At 34.6% G+C, this 20,516-nt stretch overlaps 1 protein-coding gene across 1 annotated transcript in view; it reads right to left on the bottom strand.

The window, feature by feature from the left end:
- Positions 1–20,516, bottom strand: part of IL7 (interleukin 7) — a 71,550-nt gene that overhangs the window by 47,386 nt on the left and 3,648 nt on the right. Inside the window, exon 2 of the mRNA XM_017521880.2 lies at positions 16,477–16,613. Within this exon, the coding sequence (XP_017377369.1) occupies positions 16,477–16,613 (137 nt within the window). The remainder of the gene's footprint in view (positions 1–16,476; positions 16,614–20,516) is intronic.

Genomic DNA, 20,516 nt, shown 5'->3' with positions numbered 1-20,516 from the left:
CCCAGAATGGACTCTTCAATTCTGTTTATAGTCTTTTTACTGCGGCATTTCTGTATGGTTGTCATGTTATTTTGTCTTAAATTTAAAGTGGACCACTCTGTGCTGATATTTATTTGACTCCATATCTAATGATCCTCTTCTGATTTATCACAGTCTCTTTGTTGTTGAATTTCTAAGTGAAGCCACAGTATTACCTGCTCTGTGTGCTCTTAGAAGGCCTGGGAACACAGCTATATGGGAAGGGGTATGCAGCAGTTGTAGTGTATTGAGAAGTGGGAAAAGCTCTGGTCAATTTTATTGGTGGACAAGGACTGTGCTCTTTCTTTTTATTAAAGACTATTTTATAGAGCAGTTTTAGTTTCACAAAAAATGAGAAGATATAAAGATTTCTCATATATATCATGATACTGTGAAATACAGTTATGTATTACTTAATGATGGGAGATATATTCTGAGATATGTGTCATTAAGTAATGGTGCCATTAGATGATTTCATCATTGCACAAACATCGGAGAACCCAAACCTAGATGGTATAGCCTACTACATACCTAGGCTATATGGTATTACCTATTGCTCTCAGGCTACAAACCAATACAGTATGCACTGAATACTATAGACAATAATAACACAATGTTAAGTATTTGTGTATCTAAACATATCTAAATATAGAACAGATACAGTAAAATTAAAGTATAAAATATTAAAAATAGTATACTTGTATAGGGCACCTTCCATGAATGAAGTTTGCAGAACTGCAAGCTGCTCTGGATGAGTTAGTGAGTGATTGATAAGTGAATGTGAAGGCCTAGGACATTACTGTACATTACTGTGTTGTACCTTTATATGACTGGTAGTGCAATGGGTTTGTTTACATCAATGTCATCTCAAACAGGTGAGTAATGCATTCTAAGACATTACCACAACTATGATGTCACCAGGCAATGTGATATGGATGTTTCAACTCCATTATAATCTTATGGAACCACCATGGTATATGTGGTTCCTCATTGACTGAAACGTTGTGTCATATGACTGTTCATGTTTGGTTTTTGTCCCAGATTCCTGACACACAACCTTTAAAATCCTTGAAATCTCCAAAAGGATGTCTTTTTATGTGCTAATAAGATGACTGGTGTCTGGTAGCCCCTAGGTAGCCTCTAGCCCAAGTGCCAGTCACAGCCACTAGGATAACAAGGTGTAATTATAGGGTTGGGACTTTCAGCACCACTCCCCCAACCTCTGGAGAGAAGAGAGGGGCTGAAGGTTATGTTGATCACCAATGGCCAATGATTTAATCGGTCGTGCCTAACTCTCCAGAGAGCTTCCAAATAGCTGAACATGTGGGAGTATTCGGAGGGTGGCACACCCAGAGAGGGTATGAAAGCTGCTGACCTGTTCTCCCATGCCTCGCCCATCTGTACCTTTGTGATATCATTTATAATAAAGGATAAATATTAGTATTTTCCTGAATTCTGAGACCTGATGTAGAAAATTTATTAAACCCCACGAACAGATTGTGGGATCCCCAATTTACAGCCAGTGGGTCAGAAGCACAGGTTAGACAACCTAGGGTTTATGATTGGCATCTGAAATGGGGGTGGAGCAGGAGTCATGAAGACAGCCTCAAGCTGTGCTATATGATGCTCTTTCCAGGTAGATAGTGTCATAATTGAATTGTCAGCCAGTTTTTGGACTTTGCAGAATTGATCGCTTGCTTAGAGTATGAGCGGGGAACCCCCACATTCGGTCACAGAAGTCTTCTGTGTTGATTATTGTTGAGGGAGAACACAGGAAAACTGGTTTTTTTCCACAGATAATTTCTGTCCCCACACATGTGTAGTTTTCCCTGTTATCAACACAATGCTGTCTTTTTAACAATTTACCTTTTGTTAAAGTACATTATGGTGTATGGTGAGCTGGCCTGCACGAGAAAAGAGTGGTCATTTGGTTTTCAAGCTTCCTTCCAATTGAGAAAGTAGTGTTTTGCTTTTCATAGAGACTACCATATTTAGGGGTCATTTCCCCAATTCACTTGCTTTTCCCTAGTAGACATTTCCACTGCCTCTCTTCAAAGTGGAGTGTTAGTGAAAGTTTTTTCAAGATGTTGTCCGCTTTTGCCACCATTTATTTGAGTTTCCTAGGGCTTCCTTTACAATTGTCCATCAACGCGGTGGCTTAAAACAACAGAAATTTACTCTCTCACAGTTCTGGAAGCCAAAAGTCTGACATCAAAGTGTTGGCAAGTTGGTTCCTTCTGGAGGCTCTGTGGGTAAAACCATTTCATGACTTTCTCCTAGTTTTTGGTGGCTTCTGGCAACCCTTAGTGTTCCTTGGCTTGGCCAAGGAACATATGCATTATGTTGCATAAAATTAACCATCAAACTCATATGACCTTATTATCTTTTTAATACCTATGGAATCAGTAGTTATGGCTTTCTTTCTACTTCTTATATTAGTAATTTTTGTCTTCTTTCTTTTTTTCGTGGTCAGCCTGGCTGGAGCCTTATTAATATTATTGATCTTTTCAAAGAACCAGTTTGGGGTTCATTGATTTTCCTCTGTTAATTTCGTATTCTCAATTTCATTATGCGTTTTCTTCTGGTTTAGTTTTAATTTTCTCTCTCATTTCTGTTTTCCTAAGGTGGAAGCTTAGACTATTGATTGTACATTGTTTTTTTCTTTTCTTTCTATGCATTTAAAATGCTAATCATTGCTCGAACAAAAAGTCACTGTTCGTGGGGTTTAATAAATTGTTAATACAATATGTATTAATACAATATGTATTTTCTTTTCATTTAATTCAAAATATTTTAAAATGTCTTTGGAGACTTTTTGTTCGAGCCATATGTTATCAAAAATGTGTTTTTAATCTCCAAACATTTGGGAATTTTCCATCTATTTTTCTTATTTTATTAATTTCTACTTTAATTACATTTTGGTTGACAGCATACTGTGCATGACCTGTACTTTATAAAAATTTGTTATGATGTATTTTATGGCTCAGTACATATTCAATCTTGGGAAATATTCCATATGAACTTGAGAAAAATGTGTATTATGCTGTTGTTTGATGAAGTATTTTATAAATGTCAATTAGATCAAATTGATTCACGGTGCTTTCAAGTTGGCAACCTTACGGATTTTCTCTCTGCTCTATCTGTCAATTACTGACAGAAGGCTGTGAAGTTTCCAACTATAATAATAGATATGTGTATTTCTTGCAGTTTATCAGTTTTTGCTTCACAGAGTTTGATGTTGTTGTTAGATACATACAGAGCAAGGATTCTTTTTTTTTTTTCACTGTCACAGAGTTGCATTAATTTTGTAGAGAGGCTATTTACAATAGTTTCGTCTCTGTTTCTCAGATGACCAGTTCATTGCTCAAAATTGTCAGTTCACTTTGAGCAGTAATAACACACTCAGAAAATCGCTAAACAAACTAGGTAAGAAATCTAGGTTCTTTCATTCATATATATATATGAAGAAATCTAGGCTCTTTCATATATATGTGTGTGTGTGTGTGTGTGTGTGTGTATGAGAGAACCTAGATTTCTTACCTAGTTTAGTGATTTTCTCAGTGTGTTATTACTGTTCAAAGTGAACTGACAATTATATATATATATATATATATATATATATAATTGTACTTTAGGTTCTGGGGTACATGTGTAACATGCAGGATTGTTGCATAGGTGCCTACATGGCAATGTGGTTGGTTGCCTCCATCCCCCCATCACCTATATCTGGCATTTCTCCCCATGTTATCTCTCCCCAACCTCTTGACCCCCTACTGTCCCTCCCCTATTCCCCCGAACAGACCCTAGTGTGTGATGCTCCACTCCCTGTGTCCCTGTGTTCTCATTCAACACCCACCTATAAGTGAGAACATGCAGTGTTTGATTTTCTGTTCTTCTGTCAGTTTGCTGAGAATGATGGTTTCCAGATTCATCCATGTCCCTACAAAGGACATGAACTCATCGTTTTTTATGGCTGCATAGTATTCCATAGTGTATATGTGCCACATTTTCTTTGTCCAGTTTATCATCAATGGGCATTTGGGCTGGTTCTGGGTCTTTGCTATTGTAAACAGTGTCACAATGAATATACATGTGCATGTGTCTTTATAATAGAATGATTTATAACCCTTTGGATATATACCCAGTAATGGGATTGCTGGGTCAAATGGAATTTCTATTTCTAGGTCCTTGAGGAATTGCCACACTGTCTTCCACAATGGTTGAATTAATTTACACTCCCACCAACAGTATAAAAGTGTTCCTATTTCTCTACATCCTCTCCAGCATCTGTTGTCTCCAGATTTTTTAATGATCACTATTCTAACTGGCATGAGATGGTATCTCAATGTGGTTTTGATTTGCATTTCTCTGATAACCAGTGATAATGGGCATTTTTTAATATGTTTGTTGGCCTCATAAATGTCTTCTTTTGAAAAATGTTTGTTCATGTCCTTTGCCCACTTTTGAATGGGTTTGTTTGTTTTTTTCTTCTAAATCTGTTTTAGTTCTTTGTAGATTCTGAATATTAGCCCTTTGTCAGATGGGTAGATTGCAAAAATTTTTTCCCATTCTGTTGGTGGCTGGTTCACCCTAATGATTGTTTCCTTTGCAGTTCAGAAGCTCTGGAGTTTAATTAGATCCCCTTTGTCTATTTTGGCTTTTGTTGCCAATGCTTTTGGTGTTTTGGTCATGAAGTCCTTGCCTACACCTATGTCCTGAATGGCTTTGCCTAGGTTTTCTTCCAGGGTTTTTATGGTGTTAGATCTTATGTTTAAGTCTTTAATCCATCTGGAGTTAATTTTAGTGTAAGGTGTCAGGAAGGGGTCCAGTTTCTGCTTTCTGCACATGGCTAGCCAGCTTTCCCAACACCATTTATTGAACAGGGAATCCTTTCCCCATTGCTTGTTTTTGTCAGGTTTGTCAAAGGTCAACGTTGCCTCCGAGGCCTCTGTTATGTTCCATTGGTCTATATCTGTGTTTTGGTACAGTACCATGCTGTTTTGATTCCTGTAGCCTTGTGGTATAGTTTGAAGTCAGGTAGCATGATGCCTCCAGCTTTGTTCTTTTTGCTTATTGTCTTGGGTATGCAGGCTCTCTTTTGGTTCCACATGAAGTTTAAGGTGCTTTTTTTCCAGTTCTGTGAAGAGGGTCATAGGTAGCTTGATGGGTATAGAGTTGAATCTATAAATTACTTTGGGCAGTATGGCTGTTTTCACAATATTGATTCTTCCTAACCATGAGCATGGAATGTTTTTCCATCTGTTTGTGTCGTCTCTTATTTCCTTGAGCAGTGGTTTGCAGTTCTCCTTCAAGAGGTCCTTTATATCCTTTGTTAGTTGTATTCCTAGGTATTTTATTCTCGTTGTAGCAATTGTGAATGGGATTTCACTCTTGATTTGGCTCTCTTTAAGTCTGTTATTGGTGTGTAGGAATGTTTGTGATTGAGGAAGGATTCTTATGTCTTCTTGGAGAACTGACCCTTTATTATTAAGTAATGCTCCCTCTCCATATCCATGATAGTCCACCTTGCTCTGAAGTTGGCTTTGACTGAAATGAATATAGCTACTCCCTTTTTGATTAGTGTTAACATCATGTATCATTCCCCATCCTTTTACTTTTAATCTATGTGTATCTTTACATTTCAAGTAGTTTTCTTGTAGACAACATATAGTAGGGTTTTTAAAATCTACTCAGGCAGTCTCTGTCTTTTAATTTTTATAACTAAAAAAGTTATTCCTAAACCAAAAAGCCTTGCCTCTTAAAAGGCAATGTCTCTTGTTAAATTGCAACTGATTAGTCATGCTACTGAGTCATATAAACAGGAAGTTTATATTTTACTCTAGCATAACTTGATATTAATAAACTAATTTTTATTGTAATCAATTTACATTTTCTTTTCTGTTTTAATTATAATTATTTAAACATTGTCCATTTATTTACACATATTTTTGAAGCAATATTTGACTAGAATTTGATCCCTCTTTGGCTACTTCTGTTAGCAAACCATTCAAATGCAAGACCAAATCCTGATAGGTACTTGGAGAGAAAGACTTTATTAAAAATTTTTTCAAAGAAGGAAAAGGTACCAGATTTGAATTGAGACAGATAACTCAAGTACCATTAAAGAGGCCAAATGTGCAGGGGAGGCAGGAAGATTAGCCAGACCCCACTGAAGGCTGCAGAAGTGGTCCCAGTGAGATCTGACAACTACTTGAACTAAGATTGGTAGTAGAACTCTACAGAGTAAATAAAGAATACAGGTGTTAATATGATATACTAAAATACAGAATTTGGTGATGGATGAGATGAAGACTATCAAAGATGATTTCAGGCTTTCAGAATTGAAAGACTGGGAAAATACTAAAATTACCTAAGATAGAGAATTTAGAAGCAGGAACAGGCTAACCGTGATGGTAATTAATTCACTATTATGCATGAGGTGCCATAGTACATCTGGGTAGAGATCTCTACTTGATATTTAATTTAAATGGTCCTAAAGCTCATGGGAGAAATGTAAACTTCAGGTTTTAGGAGAGCTGTCAATGCAAAGACAGAAGTTGAATCTCTGAAAGTCTCTAGAATACAGTCAGAATTAAAAATTTTGAAAGTTGTAAAAGTATATTATAACCTATTAGTCATTAGATTTATAAGTTTATAACTTAAAATAAAGGGACAGCCCTATATAGGCCTACAATTAGACTGAGTTATTCCTAAAAAATGGCCATTTCTAACAGCCTTTATATTTTGAAACAGCCTCTGCTCTGGTGACTAAGAGTTACATAGTTTAACATGTGTTATATTCAGGTAAAATAACTTTTTATGGATAAAAAATATTGTATAACATCCCAAACTGGTTCACATTGATATCAAAAAGTTCCTGACCTTTGATTCATAACAAATTTCTGAGGCAACATATGTTCCAAAAAAGGCTTTCTAGATTATTTGAAATTAGTTCTGGGTCCTCATTAATTTATAGTGTTGACTAACAATCCATAAATTATTTATTGAATATTTGAAAAACTAAGATGCTGGGCTAATTGTGAGATTCAAAGATGACTCAAACATAAAATCTGTCTTTAATATACCTATAGACTAATTTGGAGAAATAAGAAACATACTTAAATATACAAGGAGTGGAGAGTTAGAAATCATAGATAATTTAAAAATAAAATAAGGAAAAAATTCCATTTGCAATAGCATTAAACAGAAAAGATACTTAGGAATAAATTTAACAAAAGAAGGGTAAAACCTATATTCTGAAAACTATAAAATATTGTTAAAAGAAATTTTAAAAGATACAAATAAATGGAAAAAAAATCCCATGTTCATGGATGATAAGCATTTTTAAACATTATTAAGAAGATGATATTCCCAAATTAATTTATGCATGAAACAAAATCACTATCAGAATCCCAGCTGACTTATTTGTAGAAATTTGACAAGCTGATTCTAAAACTCATTTGGAATTGCAGGGGACCTGAAATAACCAAAACAATCTCAAAAAGAAAAGACAAAATAGAAGGATTCACACTTCCTGATTTTAAAGCTTATCCAAACAAAGAGTTTGGTACTGACCCACGATAGATATATAGATCAACAAAATGGAATTGGAGAGTCCAGAAATAAACCCATACATCTCTGGTCAAGTGATGTTTGATGAGGATGCCAAGATTATTCAAGGGGGAAAAACCAGTCCTTTCTTCTCCAAGTATTGCTTATTTGTGGCTTTATAGGAAAACTGTTTCTGTATAAATTTCACATCAGCTCCTGATCCTTCCCACCTTGGTGCCCACATTGTACCCTCTGAAATTTTATTATATAGATGTCACTACATAAAAATAAAGTTATTTATCAAAATTAAGAAAATTGTGAATGAAAAGATGTTTTAAACAGATAGGACAACTATAGAGTTATACTTAAGCCAGGCACAGTGACTCATGTCTGTAATCCCAGCACTTTGGGAGGCTGAGGCAGGCAGATTGCTTGAGGTCAGGAGTTCAAGAACAGCCTGACCAACATGGCAAAACCCATCTCTACTAAAAAGTAAAAAATTATCTGGGTGTGGTGGCACATGCCTGTAATTCCATCTACTTGGGAGGCTGAAGCACAAGAATCGCCTGAACCTAGGAGGTGGATATTGCAGTAAGCTGAGATCACACCACTGCTTTCCAGTCTGGATGATGGAATGAGACTGTCTCTAAATAAATAAATAAATAAATAAATAAATAAATAAATAAAGTTATACTTAATATATTATAATATGCTCTTACCAAAAGATGAGAATATCATCAAAATCTAATGGGAGAATGAAAACTGATCTTGAGAGCTATAACAAAAACCCTTAAATTCCCTGCCACTTCTCTATGGTCTGTCATTGCTTCTGTCCTTGCCACTCACTGGACCATACTTACTAGTATATGGAGTCACATGGTTTAGTAATTGCACAGAGATGTTACATCACCAGAGACCTTCAGATTCCATTTAAATTATAAAAATATTTAATATACTAATCCCCAGAAAAGGTAGGTAGTCCATAAGATAAATAACAGTAATTTCATCAGTATAAAATATTTTAAGAAAATAAAAACATAATTGAAGGACAAAACTGATTTCAAAACTAAATACCAAAATATAGTAATTGAGACAGTGGTCCTGGCATAGGGATTATATATCAATGGGTTATCATTGAGAGGTCAGAAGTAAACCAGTGCATTTGAGTTCAATTAATTTTCAACAAGGATGCCAAGACATTCAGTGAGGGAAAATAGAATTTTCAATATTATGCTGCAACAACTGGATAGCCACATGAAAAAGAATGAAGTTGGACCCCTACCTCACACCATATACATAAATTAACTCAATATGAATCAAAGATCAACATATGAGACTAAAACTATAATGCTCTTAGAATAAAAAATAGGTGTAAATCTTTGTTGTCTGGATTAAGCAATAGTTTCTTTGGTATGAAAACAAAAACATGAGCAACAAGAGTAAGTGAACTGGAAAAAAAATTAAAATGTCACAACAATTAAAAATGTCCTTAAAAGGACACTATCAAGAAAATAAAAAGTATAAATGATGGGAGGAAAAATTATAATATCTGATAAAGGTCTAGCATCCAGAGCACATAAAGAACTCTTACAACAGTAAAAATGAAAAGAAAACCCAGTTTAAAAGTGGTTGAATGATTTGAATAAACATTTCTGCAAAAGATGATATACAAAATGGCTAATAATAACAGCCAATAATGAAAAGATGCTCTTGACATCATTAGTCATCAAGGAAATAGATATTAGTATCACTATGAGATACTACTTCACACCCACAGAGATAGCTGGAATAAAAAGTTAGATGATAACAAGTTTGGTGAGAATGTAGAGAAATCAGAGCTTCCATAAAATACTGGTAGAAATATAAATGGTACAGCCTCTTTAGAAACAGTTTGCATGTCCTCAAAAAGTTTAACAGAGTTCCATACAGTCCAACAATTTGACTACTAGGTTCATACCAAGAGAACTGCATAAAAAGTTGCATAGCCAAATAATGGAAAATGCAAATGGCCAGAAATTGATGAATGGATAAACAAAATGTGGCATATCCATGCACAATTTTATTCAGCCATAAAGACAAATAAAATACTAACTCCTGTTATCATACAGATTAATCTTAAAAACATTAAGCAAGGCAAACAAAGTCAATACAAAAAGCTGCATATCATGCATATGAATTATATACAAGACATATATGTAATGTCCAGAATAGGCACATTTCTAGAGACAGAAAGCAGAGTAGTGGCTGCCAGAGGCTGGTGATGGGAAATAAAGAGTTACTGCTAATGGGTAGAATATTTTTTTTGGCAATGATGAAAATATTCTAGAATTAGATAGTGATAATGATTGCATAATTTATTGCAGGCATATCTCAGAGATATTGTGGGTTTGGTTCCACTGCAATAAAGCAAGTATCACAATAAAGTGAGTCACACAATGTTGTTTGGTTTCCCAGCACATAAAAGTTATGTTTGCACTATACTGTAGTCTATAATATGTACAATAGCCTTATGTCTAAAATAAGATATATAAAACAATGCGTATATCTTAATTTAAAAAGAATTCATTGCTGAAAAATTCTGACAATTATTTGAGCCTTCAGGGTGTTGTCAACTTTTTTGCTGGTGGAGGGTCTTGCTTCAACGTCAGTGGTTGCTGACTGATCAGAGTGGTGGTTGCTGAAGGTTAGATGGCTATAGTAATTTTTAAAAAAAGGCAACAATAAAGTGTGCCACATAGATGAACTCTCTCTTTCACAAAGATTCCTCTGTAGCATGTGATCCTGTTTGAAAGCATTTTATCCACAGTATAACTTCTTTCAAAATTAGAGGAAATTCTCTCAAATCCTTCCATTGCTTTAACAACTAATTTTATGTTATATTCTAAATCTTTTCTTGTCATTTCAACAATGTTTACAGCATCTTTACTCAAAGAAAATTCACTTCAAAAAACCACTTTCTTTGCTCATCATGAGAAGCAGCTCCTCATCCATTCCAGTTTTATCCTGAGATTTCAGCATGTCAGTCACATCTTCCGGCTCCACTTTTAATTTTAATTCTCTTGCTATTTCCGCCGTATCTGCATTTACTTTCTCTACTGAAGTCTTGAACCCCTCAAAGTCATCCACGAGGGATGGAATCAACTTTTTCCAAACTCCTCTTAATGTGGATATTTTGACCTCCTCTCATGAATCACAAATGTTTTTAAGGGCATCTATTACAGAATAATGAATCCTATTCACAAAGTTTCGATTCTTTGCCCAGATCCATTAGAAGAATCATTTATCTTTGGCAGCTATAGCTTTCCAAATGTATTTCTTAAATAATAAGACTTGAAAGTTGAAATTACTCTTTGATTCATGGGCTGAAAAATAGATGTTATAGTAGCAGTTATGAAAACATTACTATCCATCAGCACTCTTGGGTAACCAGTTTTGCATTGCCAATGAGCAGTAGCAATACTTTGCTAAAACTTAAAATTACCAGCTGCATTTGTCCCTAACAAGAGTCAGTTTTTCCTCTTAAGCTTCGAAGCCAGGCATGGACTTCTCTTCTTTAGCTATGAAAGTTCTAGATGTCACCTATTTTCCACAGAAGGATGTTTCATCTACATTGAAAAAGCTGTTGTTTAGTGTAGCGACTTTTATTAATTATCTTAGCTAGGCCTTCTGGATAACTTGCTGAAATGTCTGCATTAGCACTTGCTGCTTCATGTTACACTTGCATGTTATGAAGATGGCTTTTTTTTCCTTAAGCTTAATAAACGAACGACATCTGCTAGTTTCAAATTTTCTTCTGCAGTTTCCTCACCTCTCTCGGCCTTCACAGAATTGAAGAGAGTTAGAAACTTGCTCTGAATTAGGTTTTGCCTTAAGAGAATGTTGTGAGTGGTTTAATCTTTTATCCAGGCCACTAAAACATTCTCCATGTCAGTAACAGGCCTGTTTTGCTTTCTGATCATTGGTGTGTTCACTGGAATGGCACTTTTTTCTTCAATAACTTTTCTTTTTAAAAAAATGTTTATAGATTTAGTGGGTATATGTGCAGGTTTGTTACATGGATATTTTGAGTAGTGGTGGAGTTTGGGATTCTAGTGAGCCCATCATCCCGACAGTGAACATTGTATCCAATAGCTAATTTTTTAACCCTCAATCTCCTTCCACTCTCCCCGCTTTTAGAATACCTATGTATGACCATATGTACCTTTCCTTTTCATCCACCAGTTAGCTAACTGTTTTGTGCAAGAGGCCTAGCTTTCAGCCTATCTCAGCTTAGAACACACATTCCTCACTAAGCTGTATCATTTCTAACTTTCAGCTTAAAGTGATAAATGTGTGACTCTTCCTTTCACTTGAACATATTATTGTTTCTCAAAGAATAGGGAGGTTCAAGGGAAGGGAGAGAGATGGGGAATGGCCAGTTGGTGGAGCAATCAGAGCACACAAGTATTTACTGATTAAGTTTGCTCTCTTATATGAGCATGAGTGATGATCCCCCAAAACATTTACAATAGTGAAATCAAAGGTCACTAATCAACGAGCATATAACTGATATAATAATAATTAAAAAGTTTGAAATATTACAAGAATTACCAACAGGGACAGGAAGTGTGCACATTCTGTTGGAAAAATGGTGCCAACAGACTTACTTGATATGTGGTTGCCACAATCTTCACTTTGTAAAAAGCAAACAAACAAACAACCCCAATATCTGCAAAGTGCAATAAAGTGAGGCACAGTAAAATGAGTTGTGCCTGAAGATGCTGAATTGTATATGTTAAAAGGATAATTTTGATCTCAATGAGAAACAATTAAATAATGAAAATATAAATGATGAATAAACTTAAAAACATCCAATGTTTCTTGCAAAAGATAATTGCACTGGAAGATAATTTTAAAAATAAAAATAAAAGCTGACAAGAATATTGATCTCATATACTGCAGTGAGAACTGTAAACTGAGTTATCCTTTCTCAAAAATAATTTGGTGATAGTATCAAGATGCTTAAATGATGATTCGGTTTCATTTTGTCATCCCAATTCTAGGAATCTGCATTCCATATTTGGCAGAACATACAGAGTGAGGAACTTTACATTTATTTTGAACCACCTTTTCCCTCTGAGGTGGGTAGAAATAATGAGTCTTATCCTTACCCTGTGTCCAATTTGGACTCTACTATTATAGTCAGTATTATTTCTGTTTTCTTACTTCCTCTACTCTACTCCATGGCCACTGGACAGAAATGTGAGAGGTTCTATCTATGTTTTGTTTTTATCTCATTTTTTGTAAATTGTCATTGTATGTGTATTATTACTAATGTATATGGAAGTACTACAACATGTAAATATCTACAAATCAATGCTAAATGTATATTGGAAGTGCAAGCTCATCCAATTGTACTGAAGGGGTATACTATCTAAAAATATTGGAGATCGGCTCAATTTCCCACAACATGTTGTCTCTACACAGGCTAAAATGGCTACTTTACTACTTCTAGAACACCATTTACATCTTTTCATTTCTGAGCTTGGTTTACAACCAGTCTGTTTGTTAGATGATAAGCTAACATGTAACAATCAGGCAGACACTCTTCCCACTTTTAAAATTGTAACTTCTATATTTACCACCAACCCTTAACCCCCACCAAAATGTAAGCTTCTTAAAAGAAGGATCTGTACTTGGTCTATCATTGTCCCCATACCCAAATCCAACATCACCCACACAAATGGGTTTTCCATAGTAATTTGTGCATATCAGGTCCTAAATAAATGTTAGCTGAATGAATACACTATCACAAAGATTGTCACTGGGAGGTAGGAGAGTGCAGTAGAGAGCATAGACGAAGATACTGGCTTGGTCACTTACAAACTGGATAACCCTGAGCCTCAGATTCTTCTGTTATGAAACAGCGGTAGTAAGAGTCTTTCTCAAGGAGTGTTGTAAAGATTAAATTAGTTAACAAATGGAAAGCACTGAGAACATAATAAGCACTTCATAGCTATTAGTATTATGGTCTCCCCAAGACTTAAACACTGTAATGTTTGCAAAGCATCTAGTACACGCTGAGTGAATGAGTAACTAAATCTGTTCTACCAGTCATGTTGATATTAATAATTCATTAAGACTTTCTTTCTCCTTCCCTCAAATGTATCACCTTCTATGTACAGAAAACATTCTTAAAGTTACTGTGGAGCTATTCAGTTGGACTGATTAGCTGTGTTCTCTTCCATGCCTTGTGAATTAACCTCCTTAAAAAGAATAGCTATGTTTCGTTTGTTGAAAATAGTACCATTGGTGCTGCTGATGTACTTGTTCCTGTTTTGTGTGTTAATGTGATAAGCTCCTCTATATTACCCCACCAAAAAAAAATGTATCATGACTCTGTTGGATAAAACTCTCCTTTTATTGAATTTTTAATAGCATCTTCTTTTGCAGTTTTACACACATATAGTTATTTATAAACGTTGAACTAGCACTAGTTTTTCTGTCCAATAAAATTATACAAGAAATATTATCTTAACTCAAAAGATTAATCTAGTAGCATCATCTAATGCAGACAATGTCCAAATTAGCAATAAATGTAAATGGAGCAATTAGCATTTACTGTGCACTATTTTTTTTCTCATCAATGGGCAAAATCAGGGACCTCTGGATTACAATTTACAGTGTAGTATAATATTTCTTTGAAGTTCTCATATTCCTACAAGAGGTATAACACTAAATTCCTCAAGGCATCATGACACTTTGGTATGAGTATGTGGAAGAGACAGTAGACTAAAAGAGAGGACAGATTAGACAATTTCTCCCATCTTATGAACATTTGAAAGAGTTTTCCTTTGCTATTTGGAGTTTCAATCTGATTGAAAAAAGACAGATTATCTGTTAAAACAATTCATCAATCATATTGTGTTGACATAGTTCTGAAACCTTAGAAAAAATTAACTTTTGCAGATAACATGGTTGTCTATGTAGAAAATTCCAAATAATCAACAACAGACTTCTAGAACAAACAAGTGATTATAGTAAGTTTGCAGGACACAGGTTAATATACAAAAATCAATTGCTTTCCTATATGCCAGCAATAAACAACTAAAATTTGAAATTAGAAACACACCATTTACAATAGCACTAAAATATGAAATACTTAGGTATAAGTGTAAAAAAATATTTACAGTATTTATATGATGCAAAGCACAAAGCTCTGATGAAAGTTTGCATTTTCAATCACATCTATCACATCTTCTTTTGCAGAGTTTTACACACATATAATTATTTAGAAATGTTGCCAAATTAATACTCATTGGTTCTCTGTCTAGATAATATAATTAAATGATGAAAAAAAATTAAAAATGATAGTTCATAGTAATGGATAAAAAGACTCAATATTGTTAATATGTCCATTAAGATGTGAGTTCAGATACTGCAGCAAAGCAGATATACAAATGGCAATAAGTATCTGAAAAGATGGTCAACATCATATGTCATTATGTAATGGAAAATTAAAACAACACTGAGGTATGACTACAAACCTATTAAAGTATGGTCAAAATCTGAAACATTGTTAATACCAAAGGCTGGCAAGGATGGAAGGCATTAGGATCTCATTTATTTTTGGTAAGAATGCAAAATGGTACAGCCACTTTGGAATAAAGTTTGGCAGTTTTGTACAAAGCTAAACACAGTCTTACCATATGATCCAGCAGTCATACTTGTAGCTATTTACTTGAGTTGAAAACTTATGTCCACACAAAATCCTGCATGTACATGTTTATAGAAGCTTTATTCATAATTTCTAAATATTGGAAGCAACTGAGACATATTTTTCAATCATTGAAGAAATAAACTAATTGTGGTATATGCATTTAAATAGGCTGTTATCCAGCAATAAGAAAAAATGAACTATGATGGTGCAAAAAAAAAAAAAAAACATAGGGGAAGGTGTGATTCACATTGCTAAATGAAAGAATCCAGTCTAAAGAGGCTACATACAGACTGCATGATTCCAACTGTGTGACATTCTAAAGAAGGGAAAACTATAGAGAAATAAACAAATCAGTGGTTACTAGGAGTTCAGGGGAAGAAAGGGAAGGATGAGTCAGTTGATAGGGGATTTGAATAATACCTTATGATTTGTATGATATGTAATCATGGATACGTGATGTTATACATTTCTCAAAACCCAAAAATGTGTAAAACATAAGGAATGAACCCTAATGTTCACTATGCACTTCAATAATAATGTGTCAGTGCTGGCTCACCAATTGTAATAAATGTACCATACTGATGTAAGATGATAAGGGAAACAGTGCAGAGAAAGAGAAAGTATATGGGAATTTTCTACTTTCTGTTCAAATTTTCTAGAAACCTAAAATGGCTCTAAGGTATAAAATCTATTAATTAGTAAAGCTTTACCCACCATGAATAGAACATTTAACTCACGGCAAAGTATAGATAACATATAGATATAAAATACACACATATAAATAACCATGCATATACATACACACATTCAGATAAAATATGCATCTATTCACCATAAGTCTTAAATATTTACTCTGTTATTTTCCCTCTCTTAATGTAATGCTTCTACAGGGACTAACATGGTAAATGGGAGGTGAGTAAATGCAGGCAGTGATACTGAATTATGCTTAGGAGAAATTTAGTAGTGAAGGGAAATAGGACTGAAATGAGTAGTTGTGAGAATCTTAAGAGTTTAGGAAAGAATTATTTTTAAGCTACATAATTATGTCAACTATAAAAATATATGGTTAGTAGCTCATTGAAATTTATTCTATAGTTATTTCACTTTCTTGTCAAGAAAGATGAATACTTGATTATAAAACTGCATACCAAAATAGTTCTTATTTGCCCAATGCATGAAAAGGTGAGAAAAACAAAATAGGCACATACCAATAATTGATCGATGCTGATCATTAGAACACTCTCATATTGTTTGCCATCTTTACCTTCAATATCACAATCAGATGATGCTACTGGCAACAGAACAAGGATCAGGGGAGGAAGTCCAAAGATATACCTAAAAGAAACTAAATTCAACAGTAAATAAGAATGTGCTAAATGTTATATCATACTGCATTTGATTGTGGGGTTTCATGGATGGGACCACTTATTTCTAATACTTTAAAAATACATCTCAGTTTAGAGATAATACAGGAAGAGCCCCAAAAGTTGAACTTATGTAACAACCAAAGTGGAACAGCATTTTGGAGTGTAGCGTCCTTTCACTTTTTTATTTTGCAATTACTCATTAGAAAAATGCAAAGCAAGTGTGATGAAATCAGAGATTGCCTTTGAAAAACACTCCAAGATGTTATTCAATTTGGATTTATGTTAAACATCCCTGTAAGGAAAGGAATCTACAGGTACAGAGGTGCACTATAGTTTGAAGAGTTATTTTTGGAATTTTATGATGTACTGCAAGTAATTGTATATTTTTGTAAAACTTGATTGTCATCTGTATGTCTATTTGCTTCTTGGAGGCAGCACTATGGGAGGTTAATCTCCCTGGGATTGTACTATAAATGTACTCTTTCTTTATAATAATGAACCCTGAAGGGTTTACAATCCCAAAACTCTTACAAAGGTTATGTTTGTATTTTGGGACTCCTTTCCTATTCTTTCACTATCTTCTGTCTGAGTGGCCAGAGACTCAGATTCTTTTCAAACACAGTGCTGTCCAGCTTCTTGCCATGTTAGAAAAACTCAGTCAATAAATTCATATCCTGGTAACCAATGATTTCTATCTGTTTTTAATAACTCTTCCCAGTTAGGAGCAATTGTCTAATCAAAAGGACTGAAAAAATAAATGTTATTATTTCAGGCAGAAAGATGGAAAGCCAGTGATTCCCACAAACATTAAAATCTGGTCATTCAGGAATCTATTTCTTCATAAACCTGCCATAGTGTCTTGTTTGTATCTTTTTGTAAATTCTGAGGTATGTTGACAATATATTTTCTGTGAATTTCTCAAATGAACTTTAATTGTACTTGAATACAAGACATTTCGCTTGTGCGCCTTCTCTGATTAAGACTACAGACAATACTCCTTGAGTCCCAATGAACTAATATTCTGACAACAGCCTGAAGACTGTTAAGGGTAGTTTAAGGTTTCCAGTAATATTGTTATCTATTATATGGTGATCTGTCATGTAAAAAATCAATAGCACTCCCAGATAAATCAAGTGACCCATATTGGTACAAATAGAGAAAATTGCCTGAGTAGCAGTTATGAAAACAGACATAAATCTAACTTCTCATTTGCATTTGTGACAACATCATAAGAGAAATAAAAATCTAAGATTTTTATTTATATAAATCTATTCATAACTCTGCCACTAAGTGCCTATATGCATGATGAGCATGAATTAACTTAGGAGACAAGTAATGATGATGACACTAGTTACCTTTAATTAGTACCTACCATGTGCCAGCAATTTCATATATAAAATCTCTCTCTTTCTCTCTCTCTCTCTATATATATGTGTATATGTGTGTGTGTGTGTGTGTGTGCACGTGCGCGTGTGTGTAATTTATAAATATCAAAAAAGTCCTACAAGTTAGTCTTTCTGTAACACATACATAGTAGGTGCCAGGTCTGGATGCTATCCTGAATTTGTTGCTTTACCAGGATTTGATTAGAAATGGCTGTAATTATTGATAATATGTAATTACGTTTGTCCTCTGAATGAAGTTTTGCCTCTCTCTTCTACTACTGTTCCTTCATCCTAAAGATTCTCATTGATCAATTGCTAATTTAAAAAAATGGTAATTAAACAAGTGTACACTCATAGATTTAAGGAGTACCAGAGTATATTACTAATAATACATATTTAATATACTGTACAGTGGTGAAGTCTGGGCTTTTAGGTGTACCTACCACTTGAGTAGTTAACATTGTACCAATAGGCAATTTTTCAATCCTTATGCTTCTCCTATTCTCCCACCTTTAAGAGTCTCCAGTGTGTATTATTCCACTCTGTATATCCATCTGTACTACTGTTTAGTTCCCAGTTATTAGTAAGAACTTGCAGTATTTGACTTTCTGAGTCAATCTACTTAGATAATGTCTCCAGTTTCATCCATTTTGCTGCAAAAGACATGATTTAACTCTTTCTTATGGCTGAGTAGTATTCCATGGTATACATATACCACATTTTCTTTTTTCCTCCCCTCTCTTTTTGAGACAGGGTCTCATTCTGCTTCCCAGGCTGGAGTATAGGGGCATGATCATAGCTCACTGAAGCCTCAAACTCCTGGGCTCAAGTGACCCTCCTGCCTCAGCATCCTGAGTAGCTAGGAATACAGTTGTGAACCACCATGCCCAGCTAATTTTTAAAAATTTGATTTTAGTGGAAGGGTCCCACTCTTTTGCGTGGGCTGGTCTTGAACTCCTGGGCTCAAGCAATCCTCCTGCCTCAGCCTCCAAGTGTCAGAGTGACAAGCATAAGCCACCACACCCAGCCATACCACATTTTCTTTATTCAGTCCTCTGTTGATGAACATTTGGATGATCAACTGCTAGTTATTTACCAGATTCTGACCTTGTAATCACATTTGTATAGATTGTATGGAATCATACTTTTTATTTTTTCTGTCATCTTACAGGTGTCCAAAAGGTATACTTGGGGAAAAATAGATGATAGGGAAAAAATTATATAACATATAACTTGAAATGAGCTTAAAGGAGAATATAATAAAATAATTAAATGTGAGAGTGAAAGAGATACTTTTACCATTATCATAAATGTTATTTCAAAGATCCACCTTCTGTTTTAATACATGTAGTTATTTTTTACTTTCTATGAGTACTAGCTGTCTTTTTCACTCCAATTTTCAGTAATTAAGTGCTTGCTCCCCAAATTCATATCAACCTATTTATTCACTGGATGGCATTTTCTCCATTTTTTTTCCAGTGAAAGTTTGGTGTAAAATTCAGTCTTTTTGTGTATTACATGTGCTTTCTCAATTTTAAAACATAATTTGCCTTGCCTGTAGAGAGTGTTTTATGTTGCCATTGCTGTCATTGGATAATTAGCCCCAGATACTCTATGACAATGCAAAGCACAGAGGTTTTGGAATATAGACACTTGAGACTTTTGTCTTGTTATGACAATGGTTTGTGTGACTGTGTAAGTAACAGAGCATCTCTTAAGCTCCTCTTACCTGATTTCCAAAATGAAAACTTTAGAGTAAATGATCTTTTTCATCTTGCAGATACCTTATTCTAAGAATCTACCTGGCTATTCAAATGCAGAAACCCTTTAGATCTGAAATTGCCTCAGAGACAATGCTGCAAACATACCCAGGGCCTTGGACCTACATCTCATAGATTCCCAGCTCTCTCATTAATGATGTGTAGCTTGGTAGTTTGGTCCGTAATGGAAGACCTTTCTCCTATATCACATAGGGAGTAACATATTAAGATTGGCTGGTTTGAGAGTGCTTTTGACATTGTTGTCACACCCACTCCCCAACAGCCTTAACTTTTCATTAGATTACAGAAAAGATAAACAATACGGAATATGCAAGGCAAGCATGGGCTTGTGGGATTGCCCTTATATCTTCTGAAGGGATTGAAACTGGAAATTTGTTTTCAGTAGAGAATTTGGTTAAACCAGAATGAGGTCTATCTAAAAATTCTTGTTGATTTTTACTGTAAGCCAAATAATACATTCAATACTCAGCTACTTAAGTTAGAGGAGTCAAAGTGAAGATAGTTTTCATCCATCAACTCCATCTTTATCAGTCTTTAAAACCAGTGTTTACTGAATGTCCATTGCATAGACCTATTTTCACTAATAATTTAATTCCATAACCACTTCATGAGAAAGTAGTTAAGTACTACAAGTTATTCCCAATTATAGATGCAGACTCTGGGGTACCAAGACATTTATATAGGAAAATTCCTTTTGGTTTTTTTTTTTTTTTTT

Source organism: Cebus imitator, unplaced genomic scaffold (genome assembly GCF_001604975.1).
Source record: "Cebus imitator isolate Cc_AM_T3 unplaced genomic scaffold, Cebus_imitator-1.0 Scaffold22, whole genome shotgun sequence".
Taxonomy (NCBI): domain Eukaryota; kingdom Metazoa; phylum Chordata; class Mammalia; order Primates; family Cebidae; genus Cebus; species Cebus imitator.
Note: the sequence above shows the minus strand (reverse complement) of the source record. Positions and strands in the feature narration are given on the sequence as shown.